Source organism: Cydia pomonella, chromosome 5, assembly GCF_033807575.1.
Source record: "Cydia pomonella isolate Wapato2018A chromosome 5, ilCydPomo1, whole genome shotgun sequence".
In the NCBI taxonomy this organism is placed as follows: Eukaryota; Metazoa; Arthropoda; class Insecta; order Lepidoptera; family Tortricidae; genus Cydia; species Cydia pomonella.
This window is the reverse complement of record NC_084707.1, coordinates 4,550,985-4,567,158: the sequence shown is the minus strand read 5'-3', so window position 1 is coordinate 4,567,158 and position 16,174 is coordinate 4,550,985. Positions and strand designations below refer to the sequence as shown.

General features: G+C 40.8%; 2 protein-coding genes across 5 annotated transcripts; both read left to right on the top strand.

Annotated features, from left to right (window-relative positions):
- The first annotated feature begins 153 nt into the window (after positions 1-153).
- LOC133518451 (uncharacterized) lies at positions 154-9,844 on the top strand. Of its 4 annotated transcripts, none has more exons than XM_061852138.1 (8): positions 154-222; positions 538-695; positions 3,533-3,738; positions 4,346-4,447; positions 4,889-5,339; positions 5,683-5,816; positions 8,144-8,278; positions 9,715-9,844. In XM_061852138.1, the coding sequence occupies exons 2-8, from the start codon at positions 587-589 to the stop codon at positions 9,790-9,792; spliced, it is 1,215 nt and encodes a 404-aa protein (XP_061708122.1). In that variant the 5' UTR covers positions 154-222; positions 538-586; the 3' UTR covers positions 9,793-9,844. The 4 variants fall into 4 exon arrangements, with proteins under 4 accessions (XP_061708122.1, XP_061708124.1, XP_061708121.1 ...); XM_061852137.1 differs by lacking the exon at positions 154-222 and adding an exon at positions 340-454; XM_061852140.1 differs by lacking the exons at positions 154-222; positions 8,144-8,278 and adding an exon at positions 338-454.
- Positions 9,845-10,022: 178 nt separating this feature from the next.
- LOC133518462 (uncharacterized) lies at positions 10,023-15,369 on the top strand. Its single transcript, XM_061852166.1, has 5 exons — positions 10,023-10,673; positions 11,763-11,860; positions 13,006-13,135; positions 13,727-13,857; positions 14,735-15,369. Exons 1-5 carry the CDS (start codon positions 10,413-10,415, stop codon positions 14,808-14,810), a joined length of 696 nt encoding a protein of 231 aa, XP_061708150.1. The 5' UTR covers positions 10,023-10,412; the 3' UTR covers positions 14,811-15,369.
- The last annotated feature ends 805 nt before the right edge of the window (positions 15,370-16,174 follow it).

The window sequence follows — 16,174 nt, the reverse complement described above, 5'->3', positions numbered from 1 at the left end:
GACATGCCCCTAACAGTCCTAAACGCTTGTACCTGCCCCATAAAAAACCCATCAATCCCATCATATTAAAATTTTAAGGAGCCTTACGAGAATCTTCAACCCCTGAATTGAGTAAGGTGAATTAGACTCGAACTAAGGAGATTTAACATATGGCAACACTGCATAGAACTGTCAGTGTCAAATGAAGTTACTGCTAATTTTAGTTTTGTTTATTTTTAAAAAGTATGTAATTATATTAATTATTTATTTTCCATTTATAATATGTAGTTGTATTACAAAGATACATTTTTTTTTTAAATATCCATCTTTTTCCACATATTTGTTGCAGTTAAGTACATAAAATTATCTCAGATAACTCGTAAACTAATTTCATATTGTTCCTATTTATATTCGTCACCGTTGCTTACTTTCTGCAATATACAGCTCTTTATTTGGAACCTAAAATACAATACGTGTATGTAACAAGTATTACAATATCATTGACTCATTGTACAAAGTTGATTTTATTAGATAAGGATGTTCAATTGTAATTTGTAGATGTTAAGAGCAGAACCCAATAACGCATCAACAATACTGGATTACCTGAATGAGGACTGCTGGCGCGTCGTGCCTGCAATATGTGCCCGTCCGGGACCTCATCCGCACTGAACGCACCAGCCGGCTTTGGCAGAGTTGGGTGCTGATGTACTTGAAAGGTGTAGTATGAATTAAATGTGCTGTTCATCTTCATCCAAAAGGGTACAGTATTGTCAGTTATCAATAAGATGATATTTCCATAAAACTTCAATTTGAAATCAACCTTATAGACAACTGACCATGTGGTACCTTTTGTTTGAAAATGTCACAAATTATCTACTTAACTGAAATAACTAACTAAATGTCTTTCAACACTTATATATATTTAAATATTAGCCTTACAGCTTAGAGACAAACTTTTTTTACAAGCTTTATATTAACTTGCCATGTACCTATTTATCTACGGGTCAAATCTTGCAAGTTAAATTTGACCCACTTCCCGACTTTCAATGAAGCTGAAAATTTGCATACATATGTATAAGTTGGGTGACAATGCAATATTATGGTACTATCGAGCTGATCTGATGATGGAGACAGGAGGTGGCCACAGGAACTCTGTGATAAAACAACGCAACATAATTGTGTTTGGAGTTTTTTAGAATTGTCTCGATGAGTATTAGTTGCCTGTGGAGAAAAGTACAGTCAGCGATAAAAGCTTGTACTTAAAAACTTATATGTTGACACAAAGAAATTTCATTAAATGGTTTGTTGAGAAGCCACCTGCATTAAAAATTTAAAGCTTTGCAATTATGTTTTTTTTTGTGATTTCCAGTTCACAGAACCAATAGCATGTTTATTAGTGTAGTAGCATGTGTAGAGTAGTGTTGTTGTTGTTGTCCTTAAGCACCCCAGAGGTGCAAAGGGCCTTCACAAGCTCGTGCCACATCTTCAGCTTCAGCAGAATAGCTTCAGCTCGTCTTCTGGCCTCGCTCAAGCTCAACCTGACTGTTTGTAGCCCACTTAGGACGGACCGTTGCCAAGAGTGTACAGGGCGCCTAGATCCACGGCTTCCGTCCAGCGGTTTCCAACCGAAAAGCTATATTAGCGTTATTTATTGTGTAGAGAAGTAGTAGTAATTAACTCTATTCTAAAATTGTGTTCTTAACAGGGCCGGATCCGCCTAGACCCACGAGGCCCAGGCAACCTGGTAATTTATTGAGATGGAGAAGGGGGGCCCCGATACACTAGGGGGGGGACCCTGGAATTCCAAGAGCGATACAAGTGCCTAGAGGGACCCTAGGTCTCTAAAATCCGGGTCTGATTCTTAAGTAAGAGTTTGGCAGATAGAGGTAGGGGTTGCTAAGACAAAAGTATAACCAGTGGCAGATTTGGAGTGGAGTGAATCTACTTGGCGCAGTTCCGTGGAGCAAGAGTTGGTTGTATTGAAGTTGGGGTGGGAGAAGGTTAGTCAAGCTGCCCAGGAATGGAATCAGTTGAAGAAAATGGTTCGAGCCCTACACCCCCAGCAGCAGGCTTAGCACATGATTGGCACGACAGTATCTCGACGGATGGAGGGACGGGTAGTCTATCTCGCCGCGAGATACTGTCGCGCCAATCATTTGCTAGCCCGGCAGGGGGTAACAGTATGAGAAGAAGAAGAAGTGGCAGATTTGTAGTCTTAATCGCCCTAGGCTCAAGGCCCTGTAGTAAGTACTACCCTTCCCTTTTTCAGGCCTAGGCCCGGGCCTACTGGGCCTAGGGAAAATCCGCTACTGAGTATGACTTTATCCTCTAGCGGTCCAGTCCACCATACAAGAAAAATTTTCAGGCATAAATGGTATTAGAAGATATAGTTGATTTTGCTTTGTTTTAAAATCAAATGAAACAAAGCAAAAGCAACTCTGTCCCATTAAGAGGCCGTTATCGATTTTAATCGCAAAAATGTCAAATTGACAGATTTAGCGCATGAAATTGTACACCTTTTGTTAACTATTAGAAATAACAAGTATTGGTTTCTATTAGCATGTCTTGTTATCTTTCATTTTAATAAATTATTTTTTTGAAAACGGAGTCACTGAATTAGTAATGATTTTTTTTCTGATGGACGTAAGTAAACGCGCGTAAAGCAGTGATTTTGTCGATCTTATTTGTAAATTTCGTCAAGTTAGGACTGCTAAAAATGGTAATTTTGTATTACACATATCCTGTACTTCAACTTTAATAAACTACATTTTTGTTATATATTTGAAGTAGTATAAATGAAAGTTAGACGCAATCAATTTTCTCCAGAAATTACTTCAAAACAAGTGACAATTTCTCTGACAATTGACTTATTTTCAACGTAATTTTGATACTCAAACAATCTACAACATTTGCTGAAACCGTTCTTATACATCATTTTGTATAATTTACTACCATAATTCTTTGATGAATTTTTAAAAATGTCCCTTCTTGTCACCTATTACCGGGGACGCACGCTTGCTACAGTCCAATTGCGGACCTCATTATTAAAAGGCAAGATGAAAAAACGTACTAATAGAAACCAATACTTGTTATTTAGATATTACGTAACAAAAGGTGTACAATTTCACCGACTAAATCTATCAATTTTAAATTTTTGCTCTAAAATCGTTACCGGGCTCTTAAATAATGATTCAAATTTCATTGGAGGTAATTTGTACTAGTATCAGGACATTGAACCTTAAGAGGTTATGACAAGTTGATTTCGCACGCAAATTTAAGGGGTTTCCATTAAAAACTGAGCGCAATCAGGCGAGGTGCCCCGGCTGTGGAGGATCACGCGTTTATGTTGTGTCAGTCACCATTAATGTGTCCTTAAGCACTCAAGGTGTACATTTTTGTGTTCTGCAAAAAAGAGAAATAGGCCTGGCTATTTGCACTCTCTGGCTAAGCAGCCAAGAGGATCGCGACATTTCCGACTAAGGATGTAACCACACTGTTATCAGAAGTACCATTAAAGTACAATATTAATAAATTCAAAAATCAATTTTCCCAGGAGTCCAAATAAGTGTAGTGGATGAAAATGATAGACCCAAGAAGAACCATTCCAATGCTTGTACTTTGAAGCTGTCGGAGGATGCTTACGAGTCATTTGCAATGTGGACCCGCAAAGTAGGTACATCAGTCGTGGGCGCTTACTGCGACAGTTTGGAAAATTTAAAAATAATTTATGAAAACTGCCCCATTTTGGAAAGTCTAATGGTGGGTACCTACATAATAAATTCGTTATTTACAATAAACATATAGGTACCAAAAGTACAAAAGGCGAACTTACTGCCTTTACGTATTCTATACCTGTCAACCAAAACCAAACAGAAATGGGAAAAAATATGGCAATTAGTTACAAATTTTATTCTGTAGCGGGAGGCAGCTGACTCCCCCTGCCACCCCTTGTAATAAAGGGCCTAAGACATCGCTGCCAGGATGACGCCATTTACAACAAAAATGAGAAACATGAATTCGTAAAGAGATTTTCAGTCCTACTTAACCTTTTGAACGCAAAGAACACCTAAAGGCGTCTTTACTAGTGGTGCCCACAGCGGTTCACAGCGCCAAGGATAACTTATAGATGTTATGGCGGACACTGTCAAAGTAACGTTCACACTTACGAGTAAGGTTTATATTAGCTCCATTGCGCCCGGGAGCTTGGCGTTTGAGTGATGTTTGTGTTTATGATATAAAGCGTACAGAGGGTTAAATATTGTATTGACATGTCTTGTTCAAAGTCAAAGAAGAATGCATTTCTTTTCTCCAGGAAAAACTATAATAAGATTTTTAAAACTATTCAACTTTAATTGTATTATTACAGTTGATAGACATGCAAGACTACTCTGGCTCGGAAGGATTGAGTCCATACAATCTGAATAAAGACTTCAAGTGTCTACAGGGGCTACATTTTTATTCATGTCCTGTAAGTAGATACTTATACTTTATATTTTCTTATAATTTTTAATTTAGACAGCTGTTTGTTACTGTTCTTTTTTATTCGATTTTAGCAATGAGTTTCTTAGATATTATTACTTATATTGATTATTTATGACATCCAGTCCAGTGGGTCGGCCCAGATACCGCTGGAGCGACAGTGTACAGGCGGATCTGTGCCAACTCAAAGCCGATAACTGGCAGGAAGTGGCCAATACCCCTCTTTGGATCACTGCGCCACAATAGTTAGTCTAGTTAGTTAGCAATGAGTTTAGATATTACTACTTATATTGATTATTTATGACATATCTGCACTCTACAAACATAGGTGGTTGTAATTAATATTCTGGCATCGGCACTGCCTGTTGAGGCCAGCATGTGACTAACTAGTTTTATTCTCAATTTAGTTTTTTTGAATTATTTATTGCAGGTATCGGACAATTTCATCAACCAATTCGTAGCAGATAAAGCTTTAGAAGAATTAGAAATCCGCGACGACTGTTACAACGTGACAGGGGATTTCTTAAATACAATAAACTTGTCCAACTTAAAATACCTCGCTTTAGAATCGTTGGCACGTTTCGATACCGAGCACTTGCATTCAGCTGTTAATCAACATAGTGAGTTGACAAAGTTGGTGCTGGTTGATATGCCTTTTGGTACTGTTGAAGCAATACAATATATGGTAGATAAGATGAAGAAATTAGAGTATTTGGAATTATATGATTCTAATTGGATGAGCTGTTATGAATATGAGCCTATAGCGCGACTGGCCCGCTTGAAATTTCTTCGGGTGTCGTTCGTAGTGCCTGATGAGGGTGTGGAAGCTATTCTTGAGGGATGTAAGGAGTTGGAGACATTGGAGCTGTTTGATTGCCGAGGTAAGCAATTAATGGTGATAAAAAAAGAACAAAAATAGGAAAAAAGAAGAGCACATGTTTTATTTTTATTCACTGAGCGTTAGCCAAGGAATCCGTTTCAGATTGGAGAAGAATGCTTCTGTATGTCCGCATGTTATTTTGCGACTTTGTCCGATTAATTGATTTATATATCCATGCCAAGCTGCAAAGCTTTCTAGCAATAACGATCAAGGAGCAAAGAAGTATCGTAGTTTTATACATTGCGTGCCTCAATTTCCTAATAATAAACCAGTAAATAATATAAACTGCCAACCTCCACAGACCTTGCACCCCTACTTCTAATATCTAACACAATGTGTGACAGGGATAACCTCGGCGCATGTGGCGGACCCGTTCTGCCGTTTCGGGTCACGACTTCATTCGCTGACGCTGCATAAGTTCCACTGCATGGAGGACGATGACCTGGTGGCCATCATCAGCTCCTGCCTTGCGCTAACGGTAGTATACCTATGAGTATATCTAAATATACCTACTTGTTCTGATTATAATGCCATTAGTAAGGGATAGCCTCGGCACATGTGGCAGACCCGTTGTGCCGCTTCGGGTCAGGACTCCGCTCGCTGACGCTGCATAATTTCCTCTGCATGGGGGATGATGACCTGGTGGCCATCATCAGCTCCTGCCAAGCGCTTACGGTAGTATATGAGTATATCTAAATATATTTGTTCTGATAATAACGCCATGCCATTAGTAAGGGATAGCCTCGGCGCATGTGGCGGACCCTTTCTGCCGCCACGGGTCACGGCTCTGCTCGCTGACGCTGCACAAGTTTCACTGCATGGGGGACGATGACCTGGTGGCCATCAGCTTCAGCCCTGAGCTCACGTTCAGTGTTGACTAATGTTAATAGTAGTTATGATCCTGTAAATCTTATCTTTTTTTACCGACTTTGCAGAGCCGGATTTCCGCCTAGTGATTCGGTCAAGTTATGTTCTAATGTATGGGAAAGACAAACAAATTATATCCAGCTTAAAACTAATGTAGTATGATACTTTACGCACACTACCTTTGAGTATGGTGCTTTACGCACACTAGCGTTCCCTCCCCTCCCCCTGTCGCAGCCCCTCTTTAACATGAAATATGTCCCGCTTGACGGTTTATTTTCATTTTTGACAAGGCTCGGGCCTAGCGAGCCAGGCAACCTAGCAATGGTTTTGAGTACTGATGGAGAAGGGGCCCCCTCTAATTTCTAAGTACCAAGTGCCAAGGGGCAAATCCGAGCCTGCAACTTTGTTTAACCCTTTGAACACCACGCCTGCCGTTACGACGCGTCATCGTGAACCTTGTCAGATTGCACGAAGGCTGTAGTCCTGTGCGTCATTTGACATATTTGGCGGTTCACAGAGACCGAATTCGAAATTTTTTTTTGTTTGTTAGGTTATTTTTCCTAGTTGGCAGAGGAACCAAGAGAGCTCCCAAATTTCATAGGCATTAAAGTTAAAGTAACATGTGCATTTAATTAAATAAATTTAAACAGTCTAAATTAAGTCTTTTTAGGGTTTCGTAGTCACCTAGAAACCCTTATAGTTTCGCCATGTCTGACTATCCGTCCTTCCGCGGTTTTGTCCCGTGATCGTTAGTGCATGGCGACAGAACGGTAAAAAAACAAAAAAAAAATTTTTGTGGGTCCCATACAAGATGATATATATATTTTTTTAATTTATTTATGAAACAAACAGTCACATATTAATATATATAAGCTTAAGTGATAACCAACCAGACCTTTCGTTCCATTGAAAATAAAAGAATACATAGTAAAATACAGATCGAAACAGGGAAGGTGTTAGGCATCTTCTTGTCTGTCACGCATACAGGGACTTCAAAACATCGGTAGGTAATTAATAAAGTGCATGACATAGTACAGAATTTAAAATGGTATACAAAATAATAAAAAATATATGTATCGCTATAGTTGTTATGCGTGCAAATAATATATAGTTACTAGATACTTAGAAGAAAACATACAATATTTATAGACAAAAGATTGAACTTCGCAGAATGCTACTGTATTTACAAAAATGATAATGAAAAAATATCTAAATTTGAAAATTTATCATTGTAATCATGACAGGCTCGTCTAAAAAAAGTATGCTTGGCAAAATTAGAGCCACAAAAGCTAATATGGAATGTTTGGGGATGGCGAGTGGGAATACGACGAGGCAATTTAAAAATAATTTTTTCAAGAAGATCAGGAGAGTCAATATAGTTATTTAAAAGCTTATATAAAAACATTTGGTCTATATATACGCGGAGTCCGACTAATGGCGTGAGACCGTGCCGTATGCTGGTACTTTCAGACAGATTCAAACCATGGCGGAAGTTAAGTGACTTTAATAATTTATTTTGAATTCTTTCAATTTGCGTTTTATAAACTGTATATTGGTGTTTTTTTTTTCCTATTTTTTTTCTTTTGCTTTGACCCAGTAGTGTGAGGTATCGTTGAATAGGTCTCATAACGAATAAGGGTCTTCATAAGCCATTTTTTTATAAAGTTATTATTTTCGGAATTAATCGCTACGAAAGAAAAAAAAATGTGCCCCCCCTCTAACCTTTGAACCATGGGTCCAAAAAATATGAAAGAAATCGTGAAACAAAAGCCTAATAGTAGCTAGTAGTAGTAGTAGCTACTTTCAATGAAAACTATAGAGAGCGTACGAATTGGTACATATAAAGATACGTAGTATAAAAACAAAGTTTACCAATGCCTTCAGTGCCCATTCAAATCTTATCATATTTTTTTTATTGATGTTTGTAAAAATCTGCAGTCATTGGTGGTGAGCGCGGCGAACCTGTCCCCCGCACTGCCGGCGCGCGCGGCAGCGGCGCGCAGCGCGGCGCGGCCTGGCGTGCGCTTGTGGCTCGACCTCAGTGACACCATTCTAGTGGAGCCCGAGCAGCTGGTGCGTTGTATTGTTACTGTTAGTGGGGGTGCAGGGGAGCGCGGCAGACTTGTGGCTTGACCTCAGAGAAACCATCCTAGTGGAGCCAGAGCAGCTGGTGCGTTGTATTGTTACTGTTAGTGGAGGCTGCAGGGGAGCGCGTCAGACTTGTGGCTGGACCTCAGCGACACCATCGGCAGACTTGTGGCTGGACCTCAGCGACACCATCCTAGTGGAGCCCGAGCAGCTGGTGCGTTGTATTGTTACTGTTAGTGGGGGTGCAGGGGAGCGCGGCAGACTTGTGGCTTGACCTCAGAGAAACCATCCTAGTGGAGCCAGAGCAGCTGGTGCGTTGTATTGTTACTGTTAGTGGAGGCTGCAGGGGAGCGCGTCAGACTTGTGGCTGGACCTCAGCGACACCATCGGCAGACTTGTGGCTGGACCTCAGCGACACCATCCTAGTGGAGCCCGAGCAGCTGGTGCGTTGTTTTGTTACTGTTAGTGTAGGCTGCAGGGGAGCGCGTCAGACTTGTGGCTGGACCTCAGCGACACCATCGGCAGACTTGTGGCTGGACCTCAGCGACACCATCCTAGTGGAGCCCGAGCAGCTGGTGCGTTGTATTGTTACTGTTAGTGGGAGTGCAGGGGAGCGCGGCAGACTTGTGGCTTGACCTCAGAGAAACCATCCTAGTGGAGCCAGAGCAGCTGGTGCGTTGTATTGTTACTGTTAGTGGAGGCTGCAGGGGAGCGCGTCAGACTTGTGGCTGGACCTCAGCGACACCATCGGCAGACTTGTGGCTGGACCTCAGCGACAACCATCCTAGTGGAGCCCGAGCAGCTGGTGCGTTGTATTGTTACTGTTAGTGAGGGCTGCAGGGGAGCGCGGCAGACATGTGGCTCGACCTCAGGGACACCGTCCTATAGTGGAGTCCGAGCATCTGGTGCGTTGTATTGTTACTGTTAGTGGGAGCTGCAGGTGATGGTAGCGGACTTGTGGCCACGCCCGTTATTCCATCGTTGACTTGTTACCCGCACTGACGGTGCGCTTGCCGCTTGACCTCAGCCACGCTATCCTGGAGCCAGGTCATCATTGATACATAATAGGGCTGCATATTGTTGATAAGCGCGGCGGACTTGTCACCCTCCCTGCCGGGGCGCGCTAGAGTCATACCGATTAGTACATTGTTAGACTTAAAGCGACCGGGATAAAAACCGTGATTACCTTTTATTTATTTTTTTGAGCTCCCGATATTTCGACGCAGTTACATGCATCTTGTTCACTTGTGATGATAAGCTCTGTGTGTATATCTTCAAAATTGAAACGAAAGTTATAATTATCCATTCTTCTTACTATCCTACTACCCACTGATGTGGGTTGCTCAGCGAGCTCAGTTTGTACTGGTTTTTGGTTTCATTTGTGTCTGTTTTGAATATTAAATGTCTTTATTTCTTCACAGAAAGAGCTATACGGGGAATACGAACCAATGAGGACAGACTACGAAGACCTGATCATAGATCTTACTGTTAAGGATTAATACCTATGTTACATGTTATACTGAATCAGAAAATATAAATGATATAAAAATAGTATTATTTTCTATAAAGACCCGGAGAAACAGCTAAAACAAGGACAGGGGCCCATTCCTCAAACGGTATTAGACTATTTTTTGTAGTGTGTTGTCATGGTAACTCCTACGATTTGACGGTTCATGGACTAAGTAATACTAGTCTAATATACCGTTCGAGAAATGGGCCCCAGAACATATTTTAGGTAAGTAAATATAAAATATTGTGCCATCTGTTTACTTTAATTGTTTTGGCCTTTTAAGAGAACTTCATGCCTAAAATGTTTTGCGGGGAAGAGGCACGTCAAATGTACTATTTCGTAACGTACGTACGTATATAGTCATGTCAGATAAACGCCAGTCCATACAGTCATTATGACGTGAGTATGACCAATGGCCGAGCTCTTAACTTGAAGGCGACTCCGGTTGGTTATATGCTCCAAGATCCATAGTTATTATTGTCTGCACTCTGGACCTCTTTGAACCATGTCAACTTAGCTTTTTCCTTTTTGCCACATTGACATTGTCATTTATCAAGCATCGCTATTTATACGCCAATTTTCATACAAATATTTCGAATTATTTACAAAATGCCGGACGAAATACAAACACGACGCTACGAATCCATGCTGTTCAACTACGGAACAGTACAAAGAACAGATTTCAGAGAAAATGAAATCAAACCTCCCGTACCTACTCTCTACAAAGAAAAGCAACCTAAGCCCAGAGCTGAATTTAATGGGTTAAAAGACACGCATACTATGACTGAGAGGCTACCCATCCCGTTCGATCTCTTCATTAGGCCTAAGGATATATTGAGGACTAATCCTAGGATCGTGCAGAAGACTTTTGTAAGTACATATTACATACCTACCTAGAACCTACATATATTTAGTACGCACAAACTACTAAAAAGATACTAACTGTGGCCCTAGTGAAAAAGGGTACAAGACTCGCGCAGTTAAGGTAAAAAAGGTCATAAGTGTCGTGGAACTTACACCTCAGTAATGTATACGATTAAATTTTACAGCTCGATGCACTGCTCGCTTGCGTTTAGAACAGTTACCCCCTTATTCATAAACGTCTACTAAAGTTGACAAGCCGCTAATAATCGTTTGTCCCTTTCCATCATACCGATACGTCGGAAAGGGATAAACGATTATTAGCGGCTTGTCAACTTTAGTAGACGTTTATGAATAAGGGGGTTAGAGTTTAGAGTCAGACCTATTTAACTCTACATGAATGATTTTTGCAATAACAAAATTAGATGTGCTCTACCGATCCTTATGATCAAATCAATGCACACGATCGACGCGACGTATATAGTTCTTGTCATTCACGATGACGCGCAGATTTGTCAAATCTAACCTTTAATAACATGATATTACATGTCAAGGCACGCGTCATCGTGAATGACACGGTATATGCCTAATTGCCTACTTGTATAGGGACCGTGCGCGTTGGAGGGTCTGCCATCTTGTGGTCTGAATCGGAACCATAAACAGGCACATTTACACGTCAAGTGTTTTCTTGTGCATAGTAGGTTCTGCCATCTTGTGGGCTCCATCGGAACAAAAAACATCACATTTACGCCTCGCGCCAAAAATCTGACGGCTCCTGTGCTGCCTCCTATAGTTCATGCACGCTCCCTATATGTAGGTGCTCCTGATGTGTCTATTTTGCGTAGGTATACCTATTAAGTAATAATGTATTTTTCTGTGTTTACCTATTTATTTAATTATAACACAATAGTGGCATTATCTATGAAAAGGGACCTTATTGTCGATGGCGCTTACGCCGCACTGCGTCGCGCAGCGTATCGGAGCATCGCTTATGACGGCGGAAGCGACATCGACACACTAAACCTTGATATAAATTCGTACTATTTCGTATTCGTGTGATATTTAAGTGTGAAACGGTTACCTAATCACAATTTGCAGCTGAAGCCTGAAGATCTAGGGCGTGAGGAGGCGCAGAGGACTCGCCCACGCCTGGTTATGACGCCCGCCGTCAGTATGGACGACATTGATAACAAACAGTATGTATCACATTGTTAATGTACCTAACTATATTATAGAATCATTTTATTAGCCAAAAGAGCAAACGTGTATTTAAATATTTGGCGCCCTGGGCCGCCCCATATAATAAGCACAAATGCATTTTTATTCGGAGTCTTTTGGAAACGTTGGGCCTGCGCCGCCCTTCGCAGCCTGCCGCCCTGGACCAGGCCCCCCTTGGCCCTAGGGTAAATACGCCCCAAAAGAAGTCTCCAATACTATTGGAAGTATTAAAACAAATTAAATTATTTTCAGAAAATATTTTAATTTGTTTTTATTTCAATTAAAAACACTACTATATAAATTATAAACTGAAATAAATGTCATACACTAAGAAAAAGTGACCAAGGCCTCCAGTGCCCCAGGCTGGAATCGAACCAGTAAGAAATGCATATACTTGAAAAATTCGACCAATGCTGCCGTGACCCCGGTGGCCGAGAGGCTCAGGCACCTGCCGCGATAGCAGAGGACGCTGGTTCGATTCCATCCTGGGGCACTGGAGGCCTTGGTCACTTTTTCTTAGTATATGACATTTATTTCAGATTAGAAGTCTACAATACAAATCACCACTTTGTTAGAAAGGCGTACCTACCTATTACTCTGTTACTTCACCCAATAATTGTTAGAAAGAGAGGCAAACAGTGATTAGAGGTTACATATATTTGCGAACGCGAGTTTGCGATAAATTGCGAGCACTCCCGGAGCATATGCTAGCTATGAACACATCTTTACAAAACGTATAACGCTACTAAAGGCTAGCTACGTAACTATAATTGGCTCTGTGTCACTATTTATGTTGTTATTAGCATAGTTATAGCTGTTGGTTCTCCATGTAAATAAAATAAATAAAACGCCCATGGTCAAGTTTTATAAAGGGGGCGTCGAGACCTAGCGAATGACAAAGTTGTTGTCGCAATTTTTTAACTTTTCGGGCCTTTTGCATCTATCGTCCACTTTAATTTCCGGATTGACTAGGCTCATTAGCCGCTAGGGTCGGTTTGACTAGGGTAGCGAAATGTTTGTAGGCAACCGTTTCGTGGACGAGTGAATAGTAAAGCTACGCTTGGCCTGGCCTTGTTACCACTTTCTGCTAATCTGAGAGTTCAGGAAGAATACTTATTTACAGAGTCCGCGACATACTGGTAAAGGACATTTATAAAAGCACGGTGCGGATTGCGACCGAGGAGGGCGTGGCTCTGACAAAGTACAAGACCGTTCGGGCCCCGTTCCCGGGCCTGCCGGCGCCAGCTAATCCGGTACGTACCTACCAGAGTTGTCTATAACTTCCACCTATACACTAACACAGGGGTCTCCAAACTTTTTACATTTCGGCCGGGAGCGGAGTGCATCAACTTTGGCTTTCCCGTTACATATCTGTGGGCTCGCGGGTCGTATTGTATGGTATCTAAACACATTGATCCATTTTTTTTTCGACCATCTTTATTTTCGTACTGTCAGCATCAACAGCAACGGATTAGTCTATGACTATGCGAAACAAATAGAAGGTGGCTGTTACTTTTAAAACTATTTGGATAAGTACGAGTATTAGAGGGTAGCATATACTTTTGGCGCGTTGTACTTTTTTTATTGACACTTAGCATATACATTCTAAACATTATGACAGCGAACAAAGGCCCCTAGGGCTTAACTGCCGCTGTATGACAGCGAAGAAAGCCCCCTAGGGAGACAGCGAACAAAACCCCCTAGGTAACTGTACATTATCGTCACTTGGTGCTAACTGTACGTTAAATTGTCATAATGGTAGATTACGAGTCAAAGTTAAAAGACCCTATTATTTGTGTTCAACGACGACTCACAAGTCGTTCTGCTATGTCCCCTGGTTACAGATAACTCTTCTAAAGCTGAACGCCCAATACGTGTCTCCTGAATGGCGCATGGACTCAGTCTCGTGGGACAACCGTCAGCTGCGCGCCTACTGCGACCCCACTGAGAAGTTCTGGCTCGAAAGAACTCCTAAGTAAGCTGCTTACATTGACTAAGGATATCCCCACACCTATCGACGCGGGATTGGCAATAGGCGATAGAAATAGTACGTTGTGCAACGAGGGGATAAGTGAAAATTTGGAAGCGAGTGTGGTAATATAATTAGCGCAGAGGGAGGAAATTGAAAGACCCGAGTTTGCAATATTCTTACCCCCGGAGTTACACAGTATTTTTCAGCACACTTTGCGAAGAAAAAACGTCACAAGGCGTCGGCGAAGCCGAGCCGAGCTACGTCGTTTATTCCGCTCTTATTGTATAGGCATAAACCTTTTTTGTAATATGTCTTTCTTCTACTGGGACCCCACTGAGAAGTTATTTTTATTGTGTAATGTTTCTTTTTAGGTAGGTGGTAGGAAGGTGAAAGATATTCGGTATTCGTCCGAATAGTAGGCAACATTCGGCCGAATATTCGTGGCATCTCTAGACAAAATCATATACATAGACTAATAGTACTAGACCGTCAATCCCCTTGACATGCGCGTAACGATGTTTGTTTTCGTAGTCGACATCTAACGTCAAGTAGATTTATCACTTATCAGTTCCGCTACTTGGCACTAGATGTCGCGACAAACGAAAAGTAATGCTCAACAGTTTTCAAGTAATATTAACTCTTTCCGCTTGTAAGTAATATTCGTTGTAAATTGTTGAGCAATACATTTTTAGCTTGTCGCGACACTCGTGACATCTAGTATCAAGTAGCGGTACTGTTAAATCCGCTACTTCATGCTAGATGTCGTCTACGAAAATAAGCAACGTTTCGGTTACGCGCATGTCAAGGGGATAGGCGACCTAATATTATTAGTTTATCGCAAAACCAAACAATCAATCACATAAATTGACTATTCTTATAGATGCAGCGTATGTGATGACACAGCGGCCCGAACAGCACAACAGAAAATGAAAGAACAAATGAAAACGCGGGCGTGAACAGGAAGCTTTATTGTCAAACTTAATACCACAATACATATTGTTAGTGATTGTGTATTGTGAGATGAATCATCTTAAAATATTGGCCCAATATCGGACTATACTGATAAAAAGAAAAATCGTTTTTTATAGTATATAAATTAGAAGCATATTTGTGTCGTTTCCAAGCAAAAAGTCGCACTTGTCGCTTGCCATACAAGCAAATCTCGTCCTTATGGTAATCGACAAAGTGGGACCTTTGATTAGACTTCGACATTATTACATAAAATAACCATATAATTCAAAACACTGTTATCCTATTTTAATATACATTTTCAACATTCGTTCTTGTTATGAAAAGCAATGTGTTTACAAATAAATGCGTCTCTTTCTTTTATACGACAATCGGAAGAGACGCCCTTATTTAACTTTTCTCTAGCAAATCTAATACATTGTACTCTCATTTTATAATTAAATCGCATTGTAATTAGGTATTTTAATTTACATTTGGCATATGTGGATTTTGTAAATTGCATTTGAAGATAAGTTTACTTTGGAATAATATAAAGTGACAAAGATATCAGTTTCATTTGCAAAACTTAACCTTTTTGACGCCAATGACGGATATATCCGCACCGTAATACGCCGATTCACCCGTCACGGACCACAGAGCAACATAGACCTACGTGCATGTGCATAAAGTTCAATTTCAGTTTTGACACTTCGGTGACGTAGCATCCGAGTGATAGCTTTTGTGTTTGACTCGACGTCGAAAAGGTTAAAAATAACCGCCTACCCCTAACTTGTTATAGTAAAAAGGGTTTTTGACGACCGCTCTGGCCTAGTGGGTAGTGACCCTGCCTATGAAGGTCCCGGGTTCAAATCCTGGTAAGGGCATTTATTCGTGTGATGAGCATGGATATTTGTTCCTGAGTCATGGATGTTTTCTATGTATTTAAGTATTTATAAATATTTATATATTATATATATCGTTGTCTAAGTACCCTCAACACAAGCCTTATTGAGCTTACTGTGGGACTTAGTCAATTTATGTAACTCTTCTATGGTAAACGCCAAGAGAAATAAGTAAGCATAGTGCATACATCAGTTTTCTTACTAAAACGCTTATTATTTTCGTAGTCGACATCTAGCGTCAAGTAGCGGATTTATGAGTACCGCTACTTGACACTAGATGTCACGAGTGTCGCGGTCGCGACTGGCGAAAATGTATTGCTCAACGATTTACAGCTAATATTACAAGCAGAAGGAGTTGAAAATAGAGTTTTAGTTATAATATTAGCTGAAAATTGTTGAGCATTAGACTTTTCGTTCGTCGCGACATCTATTGTCAAGTAGCAGTATTAATAAATGCGCGACTTGACGAC